Here is a 19,405-nt window from a genome sequence, read left to right as displayed (position 1 = left end):
AATCTCCACGCTTTTTTAGAAATTTTGGAGGTTTCAGGGCCCAATGTCAAAAAGTCTTAAAATTAAGGGATACATCTCGGAGTCATATCATGCCGTTTGAAACCATATATGATTATTATTTGTTGTCATAAATGTTCGTGGTGACTTGAGTTAATGAAATCGGTGAAAGTTGTAAATAGGTTAATTGGTCGTTTAAAGGCAAATTAAATGGTTCCGCCCACCCAATGAGACTCCCGAACATTATTAGGGATCATGGTAACATTTCGGCAATTTTTATTTCCGGAAAAAAAAAAGTCAAAAAAATTTCATAACTGAAGGTTATATCCACGCTTTTTGAGAAATTTTGGAGGGTTCGGGGCACGGTGTCAAAAAACCTTGAGATTTTAAGAAATACGTCTCGGGGTCATATAATGACGTTTGGAACCGTATATGATCATTATATGTAGTCATAAATTTTCGTGGTAGGCTTGAGTTAAAGAAATCGGTGCAAGTTGTAAATCGGTAAATTGGCCGTTTAAAGGAAAATTAGATGGTTCCACCCACCCAATTGGACTCCCGGAGGTTATTAGTGACCATGGTAAACATTTCGGCAATTTTTATTTTCAGACGATTTTTAAGAAATTTTTAAGGTTTCGAGGCCCGGTGTCGAAAAGCCTCGAAAATTTAAGAGATACATCTCGGCGTCATATAATGCCGCTTGGAATCATATATAATCATTACATGTTGTCATAAATGTTCGTGGTAGACTTGAGTTAATGAAATCGGTGCATGTTGTAAATCGGTAAATTGGCCGTTTAAAGGAAAATTAAATGTTTCCATCCACCCAATTGGACTCCCGATGGGTATTAGGGACCATGATAAATAAAAATTTCGATAATTTTTATCTTTAGGCGAAAAAAAGTCAAAAAATTCAAAAATTGAAGGCTAATATCCACCTTTTTGACCCGGTGTCTAAAAGTCTTGAAATTCTAGAGTATACATCCCGAGGTCATATAATGTCATTTGGAACCATATGTAACCATTATTTGTTGTCATAAATGCTCGTAATAAGCTTGAGTTAATGAAATCCATGCAAGTTATAAACCGATATATTGGTCGTTTAAAAGCAAATTGGATGGTTCCACCCACCGAATTGGATTCGTGGAGGGTATTAGAGACCATGGTAAACATTTCGGCAATATTTATTTACAGGCAAAAAAAAGAATAAAAATTCCAAAATTGAAGGCTATCCACGCTTTTTGAGAAATTTTGGAAGTTTCGAGGCCAGGTGTTGAAAATCGTTTAGATTTTTAGAGATACATCTCGGGATCATATAATAGCGTTTGAAACCATATATGATCATTATATATTGTCATAAATTTTCGTGGTAAGCTAGCTTGAGTTAATGAAATCGGTGCAAGTTGTAAATTGGTAAATTGGCGTTTAATGGCAAATTGGATGATTCCACCCACCCAATTGGATTCCCGGAGGGTATTATGGACCATGGTAGACATTTCAGCAATTTTTATTTTCAGGCGAAAAAAAGTCAAAAAATTCCAAAATTGAAGGCTAATATCCACGCTTTTTGAGAATTTTTTGTGGTTTCGGGACCCGGTGTCGAAAAGATTTGAGACTTTACGGAATACATCTCGGGGTCATATAATGTCGTTTGAAATCATATATGATCATTATACTTTGTCATAAATATTCATGTTAGGCTTGAGATAACAAAATTGGTGCAAGTTGTAAACCGGTAAATTTGTCGTTTAAAGGTAAATTGGATGGTTCAACCCAGCTAATTGGACTCCCGGAGGGTGTTAGCTACCATGGTAAACATTTCGACGATTTTTATTTACTGGCGAAAAAAGTCAAAAAATTCCATAATTGAAGGCTAATATCCACGGTTTTTGAGAAATTTAGGAGGTTTCAGGGCCCGGTGTCGAAAAAGACTTGAGATTTTAGGCGATAAATTTTAGGGTCATATAATTCCGTTTGGAACCATATATGATTATTATATGTTGCCATAAATGTTTGTTTTAGGCTTGAGTTAATGAAATCAGTGCAAGATGTAAACTAGTAAATTGACCGTTTAAAGGCAAATTGGATGGTTCCACCCACCCAATTGGACTTCCGGAGGGTATTGGGGACCATGGTAAACATTTAATCAATTTTTTTAACAGGGGGAAAGTCGAAAAATTCCAAAATTGAAGGAAGGCTTGAATTAATGAAATCGGTGCAAGTTATACACCGGTAATTTGGACGTTTAAAGGTGATGTGTCTATTTTATATAGCATTTTACCCCCGTCCCTTGGTCGTAATTAGTAGTGTTTTTGGCTCTTTAGAGCCATTTTTATTACTAATTGGTGTTTTCTAGTGTTTTCGTAGATTTGGTTGACTTTTGCAGGGATTTATGCTTTTGGAGTATTTTCCCGAGTTATTTTGGAGCAATCACGAGCATTGGAGAAATACGACCATCTTTGAAGCCCAAGGCCGGTTAGAGTCATCGAGCCGGTGATTAAGGGCTCGGTAATTGGGATCCCGAGGGACCGAGTATTCTAGACCCGAAGAGGAAATCCGGATTGGGCCGAGAAATCAAGCCCAATCGAAGTCCGAGCCTCAAAGTGGAGCAAGGGCCTGATCGGGCAAGAGGTTGCACGATCGGGCACGGCGCGACGTTGGTGCTGTGCGTGCTTATAGCGCGCCCGATCGTGCGAGCGTCTAGCACGATTGGGCGATGCTGCGGAGAAGAAACGCGAAGAAAAAGGCGGCCCCGATCGGGCGCGTGTTTCTATAGGACCTGATTAGTTAGTTTTAATTTTTGTTTTAGGAAACGTTTATATACGAGTTTTGTACGGAATTTTGATTATCTTCTTTCTCAGACTTTCTCTCTCTATTTAGGATTTTTCTCTCTCTTAACTTTTCTCTCAACTCTTGTTCTTAATACTTCCATTAATACAGATTAGTTTGGTAACTATTTCTCTTCTCTTAATCTTAGTTGTTTACTTTATTCCTTTAATCATATCTTGCTTTATTGCTTTTATTAGTTTTGTTTCTATTATGTGTGAGTAGTCTTATTTCTAGGGTTTATGGGGATCCATGAATAATATGAAGGGGTAATTTATTGTTGTTAATTATCAATGCTAGATTAATTTCCTATTGATTGATTTAATGCTCTGTGACTAGATTAGGCCTGATCTTTTATGCATGAGTTTGACAATATTGATTCGAGATTCGACAGATGAGAATTGATGTTTAGGTCTAGTTTCAATAGGCAGATTAATTTATAAATGGTTAAGTCAAGATTCGAGAGATGAGATTTAATACCGGTAGATTAATTCTGTGATTGTAATACGTAGAGAAAGCCCTTTACAATCTGGTTAATTGATTCATTGATGATTGAATATTATTGATTATTGGTATTGCATGATAATTTCTTATTGAATTGTTTTAACGCTTTACAATTACGGCTTGTAAAAGTATAGCAATATTGAATTGATGAATCGAGCAGATGTTAATTTGATATTAAAGGCTTTTTTTCAATAAGGACTTAGATCTAGTAAATTGCGAGAGCCTGTTAGATCTATGTTGTTTAATAAATTGCGAGAGCTTGTTAATCATGTTATTTATGCAATGTCAATGATTGATTACTATGTTTTACCCTGGAGTATTATTTATTGGTGAACCTATGCCCTAGATCCTTTTATATATTATTTTCTCCCTATTCTCAATCTTAGTAGTTTAGTTTCTTATTCAAATATAAATATTGGTTACTTCATAATCTAGATTATTTTAGTTAATTAGGAATAAAAAGACTTGTTTCCCTCTAGAGATCGACCCTACTTCCCTATCTACTTTAGTTAGAGGACTTAGGAATTATTTTTGATTAGGAGATACGACTTTACCCTGTCAAAAGGCAAATTGGATGGTTCCACCCACCCAATTGGACTACCAGAGGGTATAAGAGACCATGTTAAACATTTCGGCAATTTTTATATTCAGGCGAAAAAAATTCAAAAAATTCCAAAATTGAAGGCTAATATCCACGATGTTTGAGAAATTTTAAGGTTTCGGGGACCTGTGTCGAAAATCGTTTTTTGGTAATACATCTTGGGGTCATAAAATTCCGTTTTAAACCATATATGATTATTATATGTTGTCATAAATCTTCGTGGAAGGCTTGAGTTAATGAAATCGGTGCAAGTTGGAAACCGGTAAATTAGCCGTTTAATGGAAAGTTGGATGATTCCACCAACCAAATTGAATTCCCGTCGGGTATTAGGGATCATGGTAAACATTTCTCCAATTTTTATTTACATGCGAAAAAAGTAAAAAAAATTCCAAAATCGAAGCTAAGGCTAATATCCACGTTTTTTTGAGAAATTTAGAAGGTTTCGGGGCCTGGTGTCGAATGTCTTGATATTTTAGGAGATACATATCAAGGTTATATAATGTCGTTTGAACCATATATGATCATTATATGTTGTCATAAATGTTCGTGGTAGACTTGAATTAATAAAATCGATGAAGTTGTAAACTTTTAAATTGATCGTTTGAAGGCAAATTGGATATTTATACCTTCCCAATTGAATTCCTGAAGGGTATTAAGGACAATGGTAAACATTTCGGCAATTGTTATTTCCAAGTGAAAAAAGCCAAAAAAAAAATTCCAAAATTAAAGACTAATCCATGCATTTTGCGAAATTTTGAAGGTTTCAGGGCTCCGTGACGAAAATTCTTTAAATTCTAAGAAATAAATCTCGGGGTCATATAATGGCGTTTGAAACCATATATGATCATTATATATTGTCATAAATGTTCGTAGTAGGCTTGAGTTAATGAAATCGGTGCAAGTTGTAAATTTGTAAATTAGCCGTTTAAAAGTAAATTGGATGATTCCACCCACCCAATTGGACTTCAGGAGGGTATTACGGACCATGGTAGACATTTCAACAATTTTTATATCCAGGTGAAAAAAAGTCAAAAAATTCCAAAATTGAAGGCTTAATATCCACGCTTTTTGAGAAATTTTTAGGTTTCAGGACCTAGTGTCGAAAAGATTTGAGATTTTACGGAATACATCTCGGGGTCACATAATGCCGTTTGAAACCATAAATGACCATTATATGTTGTCAGAAATGTTTGTGGTAGGCTTGAATTAAAGAAAACACTGCAAGTTGTAAACCGGTAAATTGGTCGTTAAAAGGCAAATTGGATGGTTCCACCCACTCACTGTGACTCCCGGAGGGTATCAGGGATCATGGTAAAAATTTCACCAATTTTTATTTATGGGCGAAAAAAGTCAAAAAATTACAAAATTGAAGGCTAATATCAACGCTTTTTGAGATTTTTTTTTGAGGTTTCGGGACCCGGTGTCGAAAAGATTTGAGATTTTACGGAATACATCTCAGAGACATATAATGTCGTTTGGAGCCATATATGATCATTATTTATTATCATAAATGTTCGTGGTAGGCTTGAGTTAATGAAATCGGTGTAAGTTATAAATCAGTAATTTGGCCGTTTAAAGGCAAATTGGATGGTTCCACCCACCCAATTAGACTACCGAAGGGTACAAGGGACCTTTTAAACATTTCACCAATTTTTATTTTCATGCGAAAAAAGCCAAAAAATTCCAAATTTGAAGGCTTAATATCCACGTTGTTTGAGAAATTTTTGAGGTTTCGGAGCCTGGTGTCAAAAAGTTTTTAGATTTTAGGGGATACATCTCAGGGTCATATAATAATGTTTCAAACCATAAATGATCATTATATGGTTTCATAAATGTTTGTGGTAGGCTTGAGTTAATGAAATCGGTGCAAGTAGTAAACCGGTAAATTCGTCATTTAAAGGCAAATTGAATGGTTCCACCCACCTAATTGGACTCCTGGATGGTATTAGGGAACATGGTAAATATTTCGGTAATTTTTATTTACATGTGAAAAAAAGTCGAAAAAATTCGAAATTTAATGCTAATTATCCACGCTTTTTGAGAAATTTTGGAGGTTTCGAGTCACGATGTTGAAAATCCTTGATATTTTAGGGGATACTTCTCGGGGTCATATAATGCCGTTTGGAATCATATATGATCATTTACTTTGTCATAAATGTTCGTGATAGGCTTGAATTAATGAAATCGTTGTAAGTTATAAACCTGTAATTTGGCCGTTTATAGGTAAATTAGATGGTTCCACCCACCCAATTGGATTACCGGAGGGTATAAGAGACCATGGTAAACATTTCGGCAATTTTTATATTCAGGTGAAAAAAAATCAAAAAATTCCAAAATTGAAGGCTAATATCAACAGTTTTTGAGAAATTTTGGAGGTTTCGTGGTCCGGTGTCGAAAAGACTTGAGATTTTAGGAGATAAATTTGGGGGTCATATAATGTCGTTTGGAATCATATATGATCATTATATGTTGTCATAAATGTTCGTGGTAAGTTTGAGTTAATGAAATCGGTGCAAGATGTAAACTAGTTAATTGACCGTTCAATGGCAAATTGGATGGTTCCACCCACCCAATTGGACTATCAAAGGGTATAATGGTAAACATTTCGGCAATTTTTATTTTCAAGCAAAAAAAGTAAAAAATTTCCAAAATTGAAGGCTAATATCCACGCTGTTTGAGTAATTTTTGAGGTTTTGGGGCCTGTTGTCTAAAAGCTTTGAGATTTTAGGGGATACATCTTGGGGTCATATAATACTGTTTTAAACCATAAATGATCATTATATGTTTTCATAAATGTTTGTGGTAGGCTTGAGTTAATGAAATCGATGCAAGTTGTAAACCTGTAAATTCGTCATTTAAAGGCAAATTGGATTGTTCCATCCACCTTATTGGACTCCCGAAGGGTGTTAGGGAACATGGTAAACATTTTGGTAGTTTTTTATTTACATGCGAAAAAAGCCAAAAAAATTCCAAAATTTAAGGCTAATATCCACGCTTTTTGAGAAATTTTTGAGGTTTCGGGGCCCGGTGTAAAAAAACTTAGAGATTTTAGGGGATACATCCCGGGGTCAAATAATACTGTTTTAAACCATAAATGATCTTTATATGTTTTCATAAATGTTTTGTGGTAGGCTTGAGTTGATGAAATCGGTGCAAGTTGTAAACCGGTAAATTTGCCATTTAAAGGAAAATTGGATGGTTCCACCCACCTTATTGGACTCCCGGAGGGTATTAGGGAACATGGTAAACATTTCGGTAATTTTTATTTAAATGCGAAAAAAAGTCAAAAAAATTCCAAAATTTAAGGCTAATATCCACGCTTTTTGAGAAATTTTGGAGGTTTCGAGTCACGGTATCGAAATTTTTTGAGATTTTAGGGGATACATCTCGGGGATATATAATGCCATTTGGAATCATATATGATCATTATACTTTGTCATAAATGTTCATGGTAGGCTTGAGTTAATGAAACCGGTGCAAGTTAAAAACCGGCAATTTGGTCGTTTAAAGGCAAATTGGACGGTTCCACCCACCCAATTGGACTCCCGGAGGGTATTAGGGAACATGGTAAACATTTCGGTAATTTTTATTTACATGCGAAAAAAGTCAAAAAATCCCAAAATTGAAGGCTAATATCCACGGTTTTTGAGAATTTTTGGAGGTTTCGGGGTCCGGTGTCGAAAAGGCTTGAGATTTTAGGAGATAAATTTTGGGGTCATATAATGCCTTTTGGAACCATATATGATCATTATAAGTTGTCATAAATGTTCGTGGTAAGCTTGAGTTAATGAAAACGGTGCAAGATGTAAACTAGTAAATTGGCCGTTTAATGGTAAATTGGATGGTTCCACCCATCCAATTGGACTCTCAGAGGATATTAGGGACCATGGTAAACATTTCAACAATTTTTATTAACGGGCGAAAAAAATTGAAAAATTCCAAAATTGAAGGCTAATATCCACAATTTTTAAGAAATTTTGGAGGTTTCAGGGCCCGGTGTCGAAAAGGCTTGAAATTTTAGGGGACAAATTTCGGGGTCATATAATGCCGTTTGGAACCATATATAATCATTATATGTTGTCATAAATTTTCGTGTTAAGCTTGAGTTAATGAAATCGGTGCAAGATGTAAACTAGTAAATTGGTTGTTTAAAGGCAAATTGGATAGTTCCAATCACCCGATTGGACTCCTGGAGGATATTAGGGACCATGGTAAACATTTCAGTAATTTTTATTTACATGCATGCGAAAAAAAAGTCAACAAAACTCCAAAATTTAAGGCTGATATCCACGTTTTTTGAGAAATTTTGAAGGTTTCGAGTCACGGTGTCGAAAATCCTTGAGATTTTAGGGTATACATCTCGGGGTCATATAATGCCGTTTGGAATCATATATGAGCATTTTACTTTATCATAAATGTTCATGGTAGACTTGAGATAATGAAATCGGTGCAAGTTGTAAACTGGTTACTTTGCCGTTTAAAGACAAATTGGATGGTTCTACCCAGCCAATTGGACTCCCGGAGGATGTTAAGGATCATGGTAAACATTTCGACAATTTTTATTTGCGGGTGGAAAAAAGTCAAAAAATTCCAAAATTGAAGGCTACCATATGATAACAACGCGTGTTGTTATACACTCGTACTTCTTCCTAACGATTATTGATAATGATTCACTCTCTCTTTAGAATTTAAGTTTGATTTATTTATTTGTTTGAATGTATTATGAATATAGTAATACATACTAATATAGATGGTATAATTGGTACAATTAAACTCTCTTGGATACACATTAAGAGATGTATCCCATCTCAATAATAAAAGAAATCCTTGTCTTGTGTGTATAATAAAGATCAAGGAGGATTCTATATATCTCAATAATAAAAGAAATCCTTCTCTTGTATAATAAAGATCAAGGAAGATTCTTTGTTTATATCGAATATAATTTTTGATATGATCTTCCAAGAAAAGAAAAGGAAAAAAAAAAAAAGTTTCACTATAAGTAGCTAGCAAATTAATGTCTTCCTTCTAAATCTTAAACTCCTAATTCTTTACTTTCTATTCAACAAAAAATTACAACTTTTGATATAAGAAAGGCTACAATTTTCTCTATGCTTTTGGTCATAGTGTTGTTTTGTATGTCTCTTGGTTAGTGCAAGTGTGCAATCACTCCCAACCAATCTTTTTCTTACTACCCATAGTCGTATATGAATTGTTTGAGAGTACTAGACAGTGTATTATACGGAGTACTATTATGTGAATGAATTTTGCACACATAGATGCAACACAATAAATCATTTAGCTTTAGAAATTAAAAATTCATAAAAAATAAAAGTACGACAACAACCAAAGCCTATACTCAATGTTTTTGCACATTAGAAAAAAAAAATCTCATATTTATTCTCTCTTTTTAATACTCCGTACTCCAAATATATTTTGTCAAAATGAAAAAGGGTGATATCGTAATTTTTTAAAATTAAGTAATCTAGAGTAAATTGACAAATCTAGCTAGTTTTCTAAAACCTTGAGCAAATTAATCGTTATAGTTTTATAACTAACATTATTTAACAGCTTGTAATACGTTGTTTTTATAAAAAATGCTAGTAGCATTGGAATTGTTGTTGATAGCTTGTAATACGTTGTTTTTATAGAAAATGCTAGTAGCATTGGAATTGTTGGTGGTGATGATAAATAATGTTGGCGGTATTTTAAGAACCCGGTCGTTTATGAGAAGTTTTAGACTTGATTCAATATCAAATTCCGAATCCACCCTTATTGGCAATGTTATGGACATATGGTGAGTTTGAAATGAGAAAACAATAAATGTTGACACACATACACGCATTGATTATTTGATTCACTGTTATTACACTGCACACCATTCTCTGCTTCACATAATTCCACCGTAATATCCCGATTCTCTTGCTATTCAGTGATCCCAATGTTCAACGGGTACAATCTCTTTCTCTCTCCTTCCTCAACCCCAATAAATTTCACCCCACCTTTCCGATTTCTCTGCAAAAATATTTAATATTTTTCATTTTTTTTATTTGATTCACAGATCTAGGGTTAAACCCATTTGATCAATTTACAGATTGAGCTCCCCTCGAAGCTGATTGCCCTCATTTCAATTCAATTTATTTTTACCAAAGAAAGCATGCATTTTTGAGGGATTTTTCAAAGATTGAATATTATATCATTGTGGGAATTTTGAAAGATGGGTGAGAAATCTGAGAACCAGCGGTTTCAGCTTGGAACAATTGGAGCATTATGTTTATCAGTGATTTCTTCAGTTTCCATTGTTATCTGTAACAAGGCTCTTATTAGTACTCTTGGCTTCACTTTTGGTTAGTCCCCACATTCTTATTGTGTTATATTGTGATGTTAATGTAAGTGTAGGATAGAAATTTTATATGATCAATATATGCTGGTTTAATTTGCTGATGTGTTTTCAAGGGATTAAGGGTGACATTCGTGGGTTTTTTTTTTTTTTTTTTGGTAGAATTCTTTCTTTTTTAATTTGTGTTGGGCTGCAGTTTGCTTATATTGTTGCCAAGTACATTATTTAATGTTATGAAGTTGAAATTGCGAAATTTAAAATAGAATTGCTTTGAATGTGGACCACTTTGGTATTGGACTTGGGATAGAGATGGGGAATTATGGTATAGATGGTGATATTTAGCACGCTTGACCTTGTCGATGTTTTGTCATTTCAGTAAAGGGATGCGCTAAATTTATTTGAACTTTGTTGATTATGGATTATGGTACAACTTTGCAGCAATTCTTGTATAACACGGGTGTATGGTTAGATAATAGATATGGGCGACTTTAATTGATCGATTGTTGCCATGTTTCTGTCTCATGTAAGAATTTGCTTGTAGAAGAAGAACGTTTTCAGTGCATATTTTGCATTGAAATGAGTCCTACCTTAGATAGGGGCTGCGGTTACAGACGAAGTAGAAACAAAAAGCTATAAAGGTTTAGTGCCTTGGTTGGCCTTTCATGGGTTATTAATCTTATTATGATCCATGCATCACTATCTATTGGATTTAGTTTCCAGCTGCTCATTGTTTGGTGAAGTGAGATTATGGAAGAAAAGAAGAGTTTAAAGGAAGAGGAGGGAGCAAGATGAGTCAAGCTCTAGACTTATTTTAACATAGATTCTCTGTGGCTAATATAGTACCTAAAATCCATGTCGTTGATTTTGGCCTTTGGTTTGCTCATTCCCTTGAACAGATCTAGCATCCTTGATGAAGACAGTATGACTGAAGAGCTACATATTAGTGCTTCCTGGAAAACTCATCTCAGTTCAATGGTTTTGCAATCAGTCTGTGAAAAAAACTGATTTGGTCAGGAAGGGGGAGTGTCATTGGGTTAGAAATTGCACTTAATTGAAAGAATACAGGGTACAGAAACTATACAAGATGGCAATTAATCTGTTGATTTCCTATTGAAGTTTTTTGATGAGAAGTACTAAAGGGAGAAAGCTACACAATGCATAAAGAAACCATACTAAAAAAAAAGTGGGGTAGTGATTCGAGTGTATGGGAAGATAGAGTAACATGATCAGGAGGGATGCATAATAGATTTTGTGGCTGAATAGGAATGCTTTCATGCTTATTTCTTCAGTGATAACTGATAAGTAATAGGCCTTTTATGTAATATTCCTCACATTAATTTATCCAGCCTTGTTTTCTGATGTTGTATTGAATCACTTATTGGGATTTGCAGCTACTACTTTGACCAGTTGGCACCTTCTAGTTACATTTTGCTCGCTTCATGTTGCACTATGGCTGAAAATGTTTGAACATAAACCATTTGATCCAAGAGCTGTGATGGGATTTGGCATACTTAATGGAATATCTATTGGACTCCTGAATCTTAGCTTGGGATTTAATTCTGTTGGTTTCTACCAGGTACATCTTTTGAAGCATTATCTCTTTCAGCATGTAGCTATTTTTCCTATTATCAACATAGAAGTTACTCAGCTGGTCTGAATTTACGTAAGTTACAATTAAGTCTTTGGTCCCTAGTTGTCTCAAATTTTTTTTTAAAGTTGTTGATTGCCTTTTGACATACATAGTGCTTTAAAGTGCATTGATATCCCCTTTCCATTTATAAATTTTTATTTTTTATTATTTGTTTTCCTCTTCGAATTTAGTGGACATAATTTTTAACTTCATCTTTTTGTAAACTGCAGATGACAAAATTGGCCATCATTCCATGCACTGTCCTTTTGGAAACTCTGTTCTTTTTAAAGAAATTCAGGTCAGGGTTAACCTTTGCCAAGTGCTCTTGCATGCTAAGTTTTTCTCTGTGTCCACTTATACTTCAGAATAGTGTGCCAATGTCAAATTGTAACATTAACCTGAGAGGGAGAAGGGTATATCTTAATCTGTACTTGAATATTGCCTTGTGAAATTCTTCTAGTAAGAACCCAACTATGTCTATTCTTTGGTTGTGTGTATTAAAAATTGTTCTATTGAATGGTGTTTCACCTTTCCAGATAGCTTTATTGGTTATTGTATGATTGAATCTTTGTATTGATTATAAGCCTTTCATGAGTCTTTACAATGTGTGCATTACTGTCAAATAACCAATCTCCTCTCTTTTCTCTGTAGTATTCCTCTTTAGTTCCTTGATCATCATGAATAATTATTGGGAAGGACAACATTATTAAGTTCATTTTAAAAAGTTTTTCTGTTAATAATCATGAATAATTTCAAGGAATTTTTTTAGTATAAACTCGTCTTTTAATGTGATATGCTGAGTTGGTGTTGTGTTCACTTTATGAGCCTCTGGCTTCCATATTTTCTGCCTTTTCTGATTATGTTAAGAAAAGTTGAAACTTAACTAAATTTGGGTCAAATGAAGCCTTGCCATTGGTTGAATCTCTTCTCATGGTGTAAAGTATCTTGTATCCAGTCTTTTGCTAATTAAATGAGCTTTTGTTCTAACATCATCTATACTTTCATCATGGATTGCAGTCGGAGTATCCAGTTTTCTCTTGGCATACTTCTCCTGGGAGTTGGCATTGCAACCATAACTGACCTGCAGCTCAATCTTCTGGGTTCTGTGTTGTCACTGCTTGCCATTCTGACAACCTGTGTCGCTCAAATTGTATCCTCTAATGAACTTTTTGAAACTTACCTTCTGTTGTTTTCTGTAACAAATGGATAAAAGTATTTCAATCTTGAAAATTATGAAAGAAAAGCTTTTTGTTGTTTGATATCTTAATCAACCTCTCAGATGACAAACTCCATTCAAAAGAAGTTCAAGGTCTCCTCAACTCAGCTCTTGTATCAGTCATGCCCATACCAAGCAATAACCTTGATCATTTTTGGCCCATTTCTTGATGGTCTTCTGACTAACAAAAATGTTTTTGCATTCAATTACACCCCAACAGTTTCGGTAAGAACTTGTTTGTGTGCTAAAGATCTTTTTACACTTTTCTTTGTATAAAATGATTGTGCAACTAATATAATTTTCTTTCGATCCAGGTCTTCATTGTCTTATCCTGCCTGATTTCCATCTCCGTAAATTTCAGCACATTTCTTGTAATAGGGAAAACATCAGCAGTTACTTATCAGGTCCTTGGACATTTGAAGACATGCTTAGTTTTGACATTTGGCTATGTACTACTTCGTGATCCATTCAGTTGGCGTAATATCCTTGGTATACTTGTTGCCGTGGTAGGAATGATTCTGTACTCTTATTATTGTTCAGCGGAGGGCCAGCAGAAAGCTCCAGATGCATCAGCGCAGCATTCTCAGGTTTCTTTTAACACTTTAAGTTTCATTTATTTATGACTTCAATTTTGGAAATTGGGTAATCTGTGTGTGTGTATGAAATTTTGGGAGGCATCAAGCATAATGGGCATAAATAGGGTTATTGATTGACCTCCTGTGCTGATTGACCTCCTGTGCACTAGCTTGTACAGTGGAAAGATAAATCTAGTGGCCTAGTTTAGTAATTACTGTTTCTAGAAAAACACAGGCTCACATAAAAGAGGTAATTGATGTCAGGTACCAAAAGATTGGTACTTGGTAGGTATTTATCTTCAGGTGCAGTGGCTCTTAAGTCTTAAGTAAGCCTTTTTTCAGATGCTTTCCAATGAGTGAGCAACGCATGACAACATGTAGCTTAGAGATGTTTTCACAGAAGTATTCAAAGTGTCGTCTTTGGCAGTTGGGGCTGGAACCTCAATTAATAACTTGAGAATAGGAGGGTTTGGATGGATTGTTGGGATAAAAAATGCAAATCATAATTATCAAAAGTTTGGCCACATAATGAAATTTTAACACTTGTAACTTTTGCAGGGTAATGAAAATGATACAGATCCATTGATAGTTGCGGAAAATGGAGCTTCAATCTTGGCTGATGGTGTTGTGGCAAAAGAGCCTGTTTGGAATTCAAAAAAGGACGTGGATGCTTGAAGATTATATAGTCTCAGTTGAAAGTTCAAAATATACAGGCTGATGGATTCCAGTGATGAAGATGTCGCTGAAAGAAAGTCACTGCAGTGCACAGTTTAGCATGTTATCTCAGTTTAACTTTGAGGTGTAGTTAAGAAAACTTCTCTGTTCATGTAGGCAGTTTTGGCTATTAGCACATTGATTAAATTTGAGAACAATGGAATATATATAGGTATTTTTTGGGTAATTGTAGTTCATTGACAGCGAGATGCTATTCTGTAGATTTTCCATGATCTTCCATTCTTCATTACAATGTGGGTTACTGTTAAGTCTCTTCGGTCCATTGTTTTTCAGGGAATTCCACAATGGAGATGCGAGCTCTAATTTATCATAAAATGGCATCTGAAAGAGAATCCTCTCATCCTCTAGCACATCCATGAGGAAATGGTGATTTTCTCTAGCCGAGTACGTGCTGAGGATAATGAGTAGGACGGAGTAAAAAAACCCAGTAAAATTTCACGATTTTAGCAAAATAATGGGTAGAATCTAAGTTATTCTTCTAGAAATAATCTCATTTCCTACTAAATCCTCAACTGGAAGAGGTACTAACTAATAATGGAAACTTTAGTCAACAATAAAGGCCAGGGACCAGTGGTATCTTGAAATGGTATACCTCGCTAATTTGGACTAAATACCTGGGTTCGAGTCCTGTAATTTGAAAATAATGATATTCTTCGAGTGATGAAGAAGACAAAACTTGTAGGTGGACTTTGGGGTCCGCCACTAAATCCTGATGATTAATTGGATGGAATTCAAGTGCCGTCTGAGCTCGATCATTCACTGTCCCTTCCCCCTTTTTTTTCTTTTAATTTGACCTACTGACACGTGGCCGTTAAACATTTGGCTTCTATTGATTTGTCTTAAGTTTCAATCGCGATATCTTGTCTACAACATTATCCTTATGGAACATTTGTTTGTCTTAAGTTTCAATCACTATATTTTGTCTACATCATTGGCCTCTCAGGTTTACATCATCGTCCTATGCAGCTTTCGTATATGCCAAAAGACAAATGACGATGAATGAATTGAATAAAGACAGATACCATCCTAAGTTAGAGGAAAAGAAAGACTCGAAGACTTAAACTGAAACTCTTGCTTTGAACTCTGAACCTTCAAACCAATTGCGTTAAACAGCGTAATACTATTGATATTATGATTGATCAGTTCTTACACCCATTTAGCAAAATTAATTGCGTAATACAAACAAGATAATTGCCAAGTCAAGGAAAAAACCATATATTTTTTTAAAGCTCTATTTGTTGCTGATGAACTGATGAAGGTTGACCATGAATAGCAATAGCAAAAGAATGGCGTTGGTTAGAGGAGGAAGAACAAAAGCAGGTACAGATGATTCAGCTGACTATGCAGAGACTGATCCTACTGGTCGTTATGCTCGGGTAATTGATTTCAACTTTCTTTATCTTGATTTTTCTTTCTTTTATTTTTTTTCGTGTGTTCGTGTTAGAGGTCTATATGTACGCAACCTTATCCCTGTTCCGCCTGGTCGTGGGATTGTAGCTTTATGATCATGTGAACTTGGCTTGCCCTTTTATTATAATAATTATAAAGTAACACCTTTTTCTCTAATTTTGACGACTGTAACTTGATCTTGCTGGGGAATGGTTTAGACCCTTATTCTGGCAGGACATGATTTTAAGAGAAAATCATTTGAATTTTGTTTTCCTTTTTATTGTTAGTTTAAAGTAATCCTTTTTTTTCATAATTTTTAAGAATATATGTTGTTGTATTGGTAGCTTCATAAAGGCTTAACTGTTTACAGTTTACATACAAACTAGGCAAGAATAAATCATGTTTTTTGGGTGGTTGGATGAAATTTTTGTGATAGATATATTGCATAGGGTTGATCTCATGACTTTGATTTGTTATGGTAGTTGAATGAAGTTTTGGGAAAAGGCGCGGTGAAAACAGTATATAAAGCAATAGATGAAGTGTTGGGTATAGAAGTGGCATGGAACCAAGCAAAGATTAAGGATGTATTGCGTTCTCCAGAACAGTTGGAACGCCTTTACTCGGAAGTCCATCTGCTTAGCACCCTTAATCATGATATTATCATCCGTTTCTATACTTCTTGGATTGACACCAAGAACAGGACCTTCAATTTTATTACAGAACTCTTCACTTCTGGCACTCTAAGACAGTAAGCTCTCTTACAAGTCTTTCTCTACTGCAGGGGCTTTATAAAATTAATTCGAGTGAGTAGCTAAAAGTTTCTGAATCACCATTATTTCAGGTACAGGGAAAAATATAAGAGGGTAAACATCCAAGCTATTAAGAGGTGGTCTCGCCAAATCTTACAGGGCCTTGTTTACTTGCACAGCATGATCCTCCAGTCATTCATAGAGACCTTAAGTGCGATAACATCTTTGTTAATGGTCATGTTGGCCAAGTCAAGATTGGTGATCTCGGATTGGCAGCACTCCTCAGTGGTTCCAAATCTGCCCATACTATTATAGGTACAGAAAAACTTATATGAGACCGGCTAGCTTCACACCTTCACCACAGCCAATTTGGAGCCTCTAACCGATCTTAGGTTGAAATTGATATTGTTGAGGGTAACTTGCTGTGTGTTTCTGTTTGGGTCATATATTGCAGGTACACCTGAATTTATGGCACCTGAACTGTATGAAGAGGATTACAACGAGTTGGTTGATGTATACTCGTTTGGCATGTGCTTACTCGAGATGTTAACTCTGGAATATCCATATAGTGAATGTGTCAATCCTGCACATATATACAAGAAAGTCACATTGGTAAAGTTGTGATTTGATCAATGGCTGGTGACTAATAAACATGCATACCATTGAAGTTGTATAGTTATTTGGTGATTTTTTTTTTGATAATCAGGGTAAATTACCAACAGCAATAAATCTGATTCAAGACAAGGAAGCACAACAATTTGTTAAAAAATGTTTAGCCCCCAAAACCAAGAGATTATCTGCAAGTGACTTACTTCTAGACCCGTTTCTTTCATCAGTTGATGGTGATTTATTGCTCACTAAAGTTATAGGAAGCGAAAATCAAATTCTTAATAACTCCTCCAATCTTGGAAAGTTGAAGCTGGTTGATAGTCTACCAAGGACTAATATGACAATTACTGGGACACTTAAACCCGAAGATGGTATCATCTTTCTCAAGGTGCAATTTTCAGATGGACATGGTATGTACACATTCTATCATGCATTATGCAAATCTGTCTAACTCTGTCATGTTCTTGATCGATATGGCATTCAATAAAATTAATGGCTCTAAAAAATGTCTGTGTTATCTTGCAGGTCCTGCACGGAACATATTCTTCCCATTTGACATAGTAAGTGATACTCCAGAAGAGGTTGCAATGGAGATGGTGCAGGAGTTGGAAATCACTGATTGGGACCCAAAAGAAATAGCAGAAATGATTGAGGCTGAAATTTCTGTTTTGATGCCACAGTGGAAGAGACCGGTGTCATCTAGATCCCAACCTTACGATTACCAAGAAGACAACTATGATGGGGTTCTTGGTTTGTATAATTCTTCTTCATGCTCATCTTCCGTAGCTTCAGCTTCAGGGGTGATTTCTTCTCATGGGAGTGGCCAGTTATTTCTTGGTAATGACTGCTTCCAAGGTTTTGGATTTTACTTCTTTAAGTACATGTATGATTAGACCAAATTAGTTGAATTTCAACTATTAATCATTTCTAAACTGTCTTTAGCACCAATTTAAGTTAAATCAAACTCACATGGAATGATTAGCTATCTGTTTATTGTTTATTTTCTATGATGTTATCTTTTGAAATGCTAAAGTTGTTCAATCGAATTTTGCAGAGGATTTCCCTGATGAATGCAGCTCTTACAGCTCAACACGTTCTGATAAGACCACTAACTTGAGTTGCAGTTCAGTTGCTGATGTAGAAGGTTTTACAGGCTGTAAGAGCAAAAGTTCAAAGGACAAACACCGGTTGACTAGAAATCGCTCACTTATAGATGTGCAGAGCCAAAGACTTCATCGGTCATTGTTAGAAGAGGTAATGAAAAAGAGATTATCTAAGACAGTTGGGGCTGTGGAGAACATTGGGTTCCAATCCCCATTTGATATCTCAACTAGTCAGGGGAGAAGGCTAAAGGATACCGCTAATTCAGCTCAGACTACCAGAGATGATAAAAGGCAAGGAAAAATTAGACCTGATGAAGCTCTTAAAGAGTAATCGTAGGAAGAGGATTAAATTATCAGAATTCTTTAGTCATGCCCCATTGGCATGTTTACGCTCTGTATGTGTATTAATCTGTCATAAAATTTTAGTTACCTGGTGTTTGGGTTCAGTTTATCTAATTGGGCCTAGTCATTTATTTGGGTCCAATTATCTCATTGGGCCTGGTCATTAAATGATCCAATATTCCAAGATCAAGGCCCGAGCCTCCAATCAAGCCAAGTCAGCCAAGAGTCCTTTGGTCCGAATTGCCATGGTCAGCCCATGACTATTTAAGGGCCCAATTACTCTCCTCTCCTCATATGCAAAGGTATATAAGCCTTCAATTCATTCATTTATGATAGACACAAAAGCCTCAAGCACTAAATCTCTTGCATAGCTTTCTCTCTCTAAACACTGTTTGACTTCGGCATCGGAGGGGTCTTCCTCGGATCCACCCCCGAGGCCAGTTTACGTGTTTTAGTTGTGCAGGAAACCTTCGGCCCAACATCAATTGGACCGAACCAGTCTTCAGCTACTTCAGTGGGCCTTCGGCAAGGCCCCATTGTTTTCATCCGAAACAATTTGGCGCCGTCTGTGGGGAAGACTTTCAAAAATCTTTAAGCCAAATCTTTGATCAAAATCATCTTGCAATCATCTTAGTAGCAATGGCTAAGAACCGCAAGAGCAAAAGCCTCCGTCAAGGAGCAGGCGAAAGGCCTAAAACTCCTACACCATCACCCTCATCGGACCGGAACTCTCCCAAGGGTGCCAGTTCGGGGGAGGATCATACAGGGAGGATTCCCTTTCTCCCGTAATTC

The 19,405-nt window shown here is 35.7% G+C and overlaps 1 protein-coding gene and 1 pseudogene across 1 annotated transcript; both read left to right on the top strand.

Moving 5' to 3' along the window:
* The first annotated feature begins 9,739 nt into the window (after window positions 1-9,739).
* On the top strand, window positions 9,740-14,669 carry LOC110684221 (UDP-xylose transporter 3-like). Its single transcript, XM_021860635.1, has 8 exons — window positions 9,740-9,877; window positions 9,987-10,272; window positions 11,657-11,841; window positions 12,126-12,193; window positions 12,913-13,045; window positions 13,175-13,336; window positions 13,426-13,698; window positions 14,245-14,669. Exons 2-8 carry the CDS (start codon window positions 10,143-10,145, stop codon window positions 14,359-14,361), a joined length of 1,068 nt encoding a protein of 355 aa, XP_021716327.1. The 5' UTR covers window positions 9,740-9,877; window positions 9,987-10,142; the 3' UTR covers window positions 14,362-14,669.
* Window positions 14,670-15,428: 759 nt separating this feature from the next.
* LOC110684219 lies at window positions 15,429-18,781 on the top strand (annotated as a pseudogene).
* Window positions 18,782-19,405: the final 624 nt, after the last annotated feature.

Source organism: Chenopodium quinoa, unplaced genomic scaffold (assembly GCF_001683475.1).
Source record: "Chenopodium quinoa cultivar QQ74 unplaced genomic scaffold, ASM168347v1, whole genome shotgun sequence".
Taxonomy (NCBI): domain Eukaryota; kingdom Viridiplantae; phylum Streptophyta; class Magnoliopsida; order Caryophyllales; family Amaranthaceae; genus Chenopodium; species Chenopodium quinoa.
Note: the sequence above shows the minus strand (reverse complement) of the source record. Positions and strands in the feature narration are given on the sequence as shown.

Coding starts and splice junctions, on each gene's coding strand:
- LOC110684221 (XM_021860635.1), top strand. CDS start 10,143: ATGGGTGAGAAATCTGAGAACCAGCGGTTTCAGCTTGGAACAATTGGA. Junction 12,194..12,912: donor TTCTTTTTAAAGAAATTCAG/GTCAGGGTTAAC, acceptor CATGGATTGCAG/TCGGAGTATCCAGTTTTCTC. Junction 13,337..13,425: donor ATTACACCCCAACAGTTTCG/GTAAGAACTTGT, acceptor CTTTCGATCCAG/GTCTTCATTGTCTTATCCTG.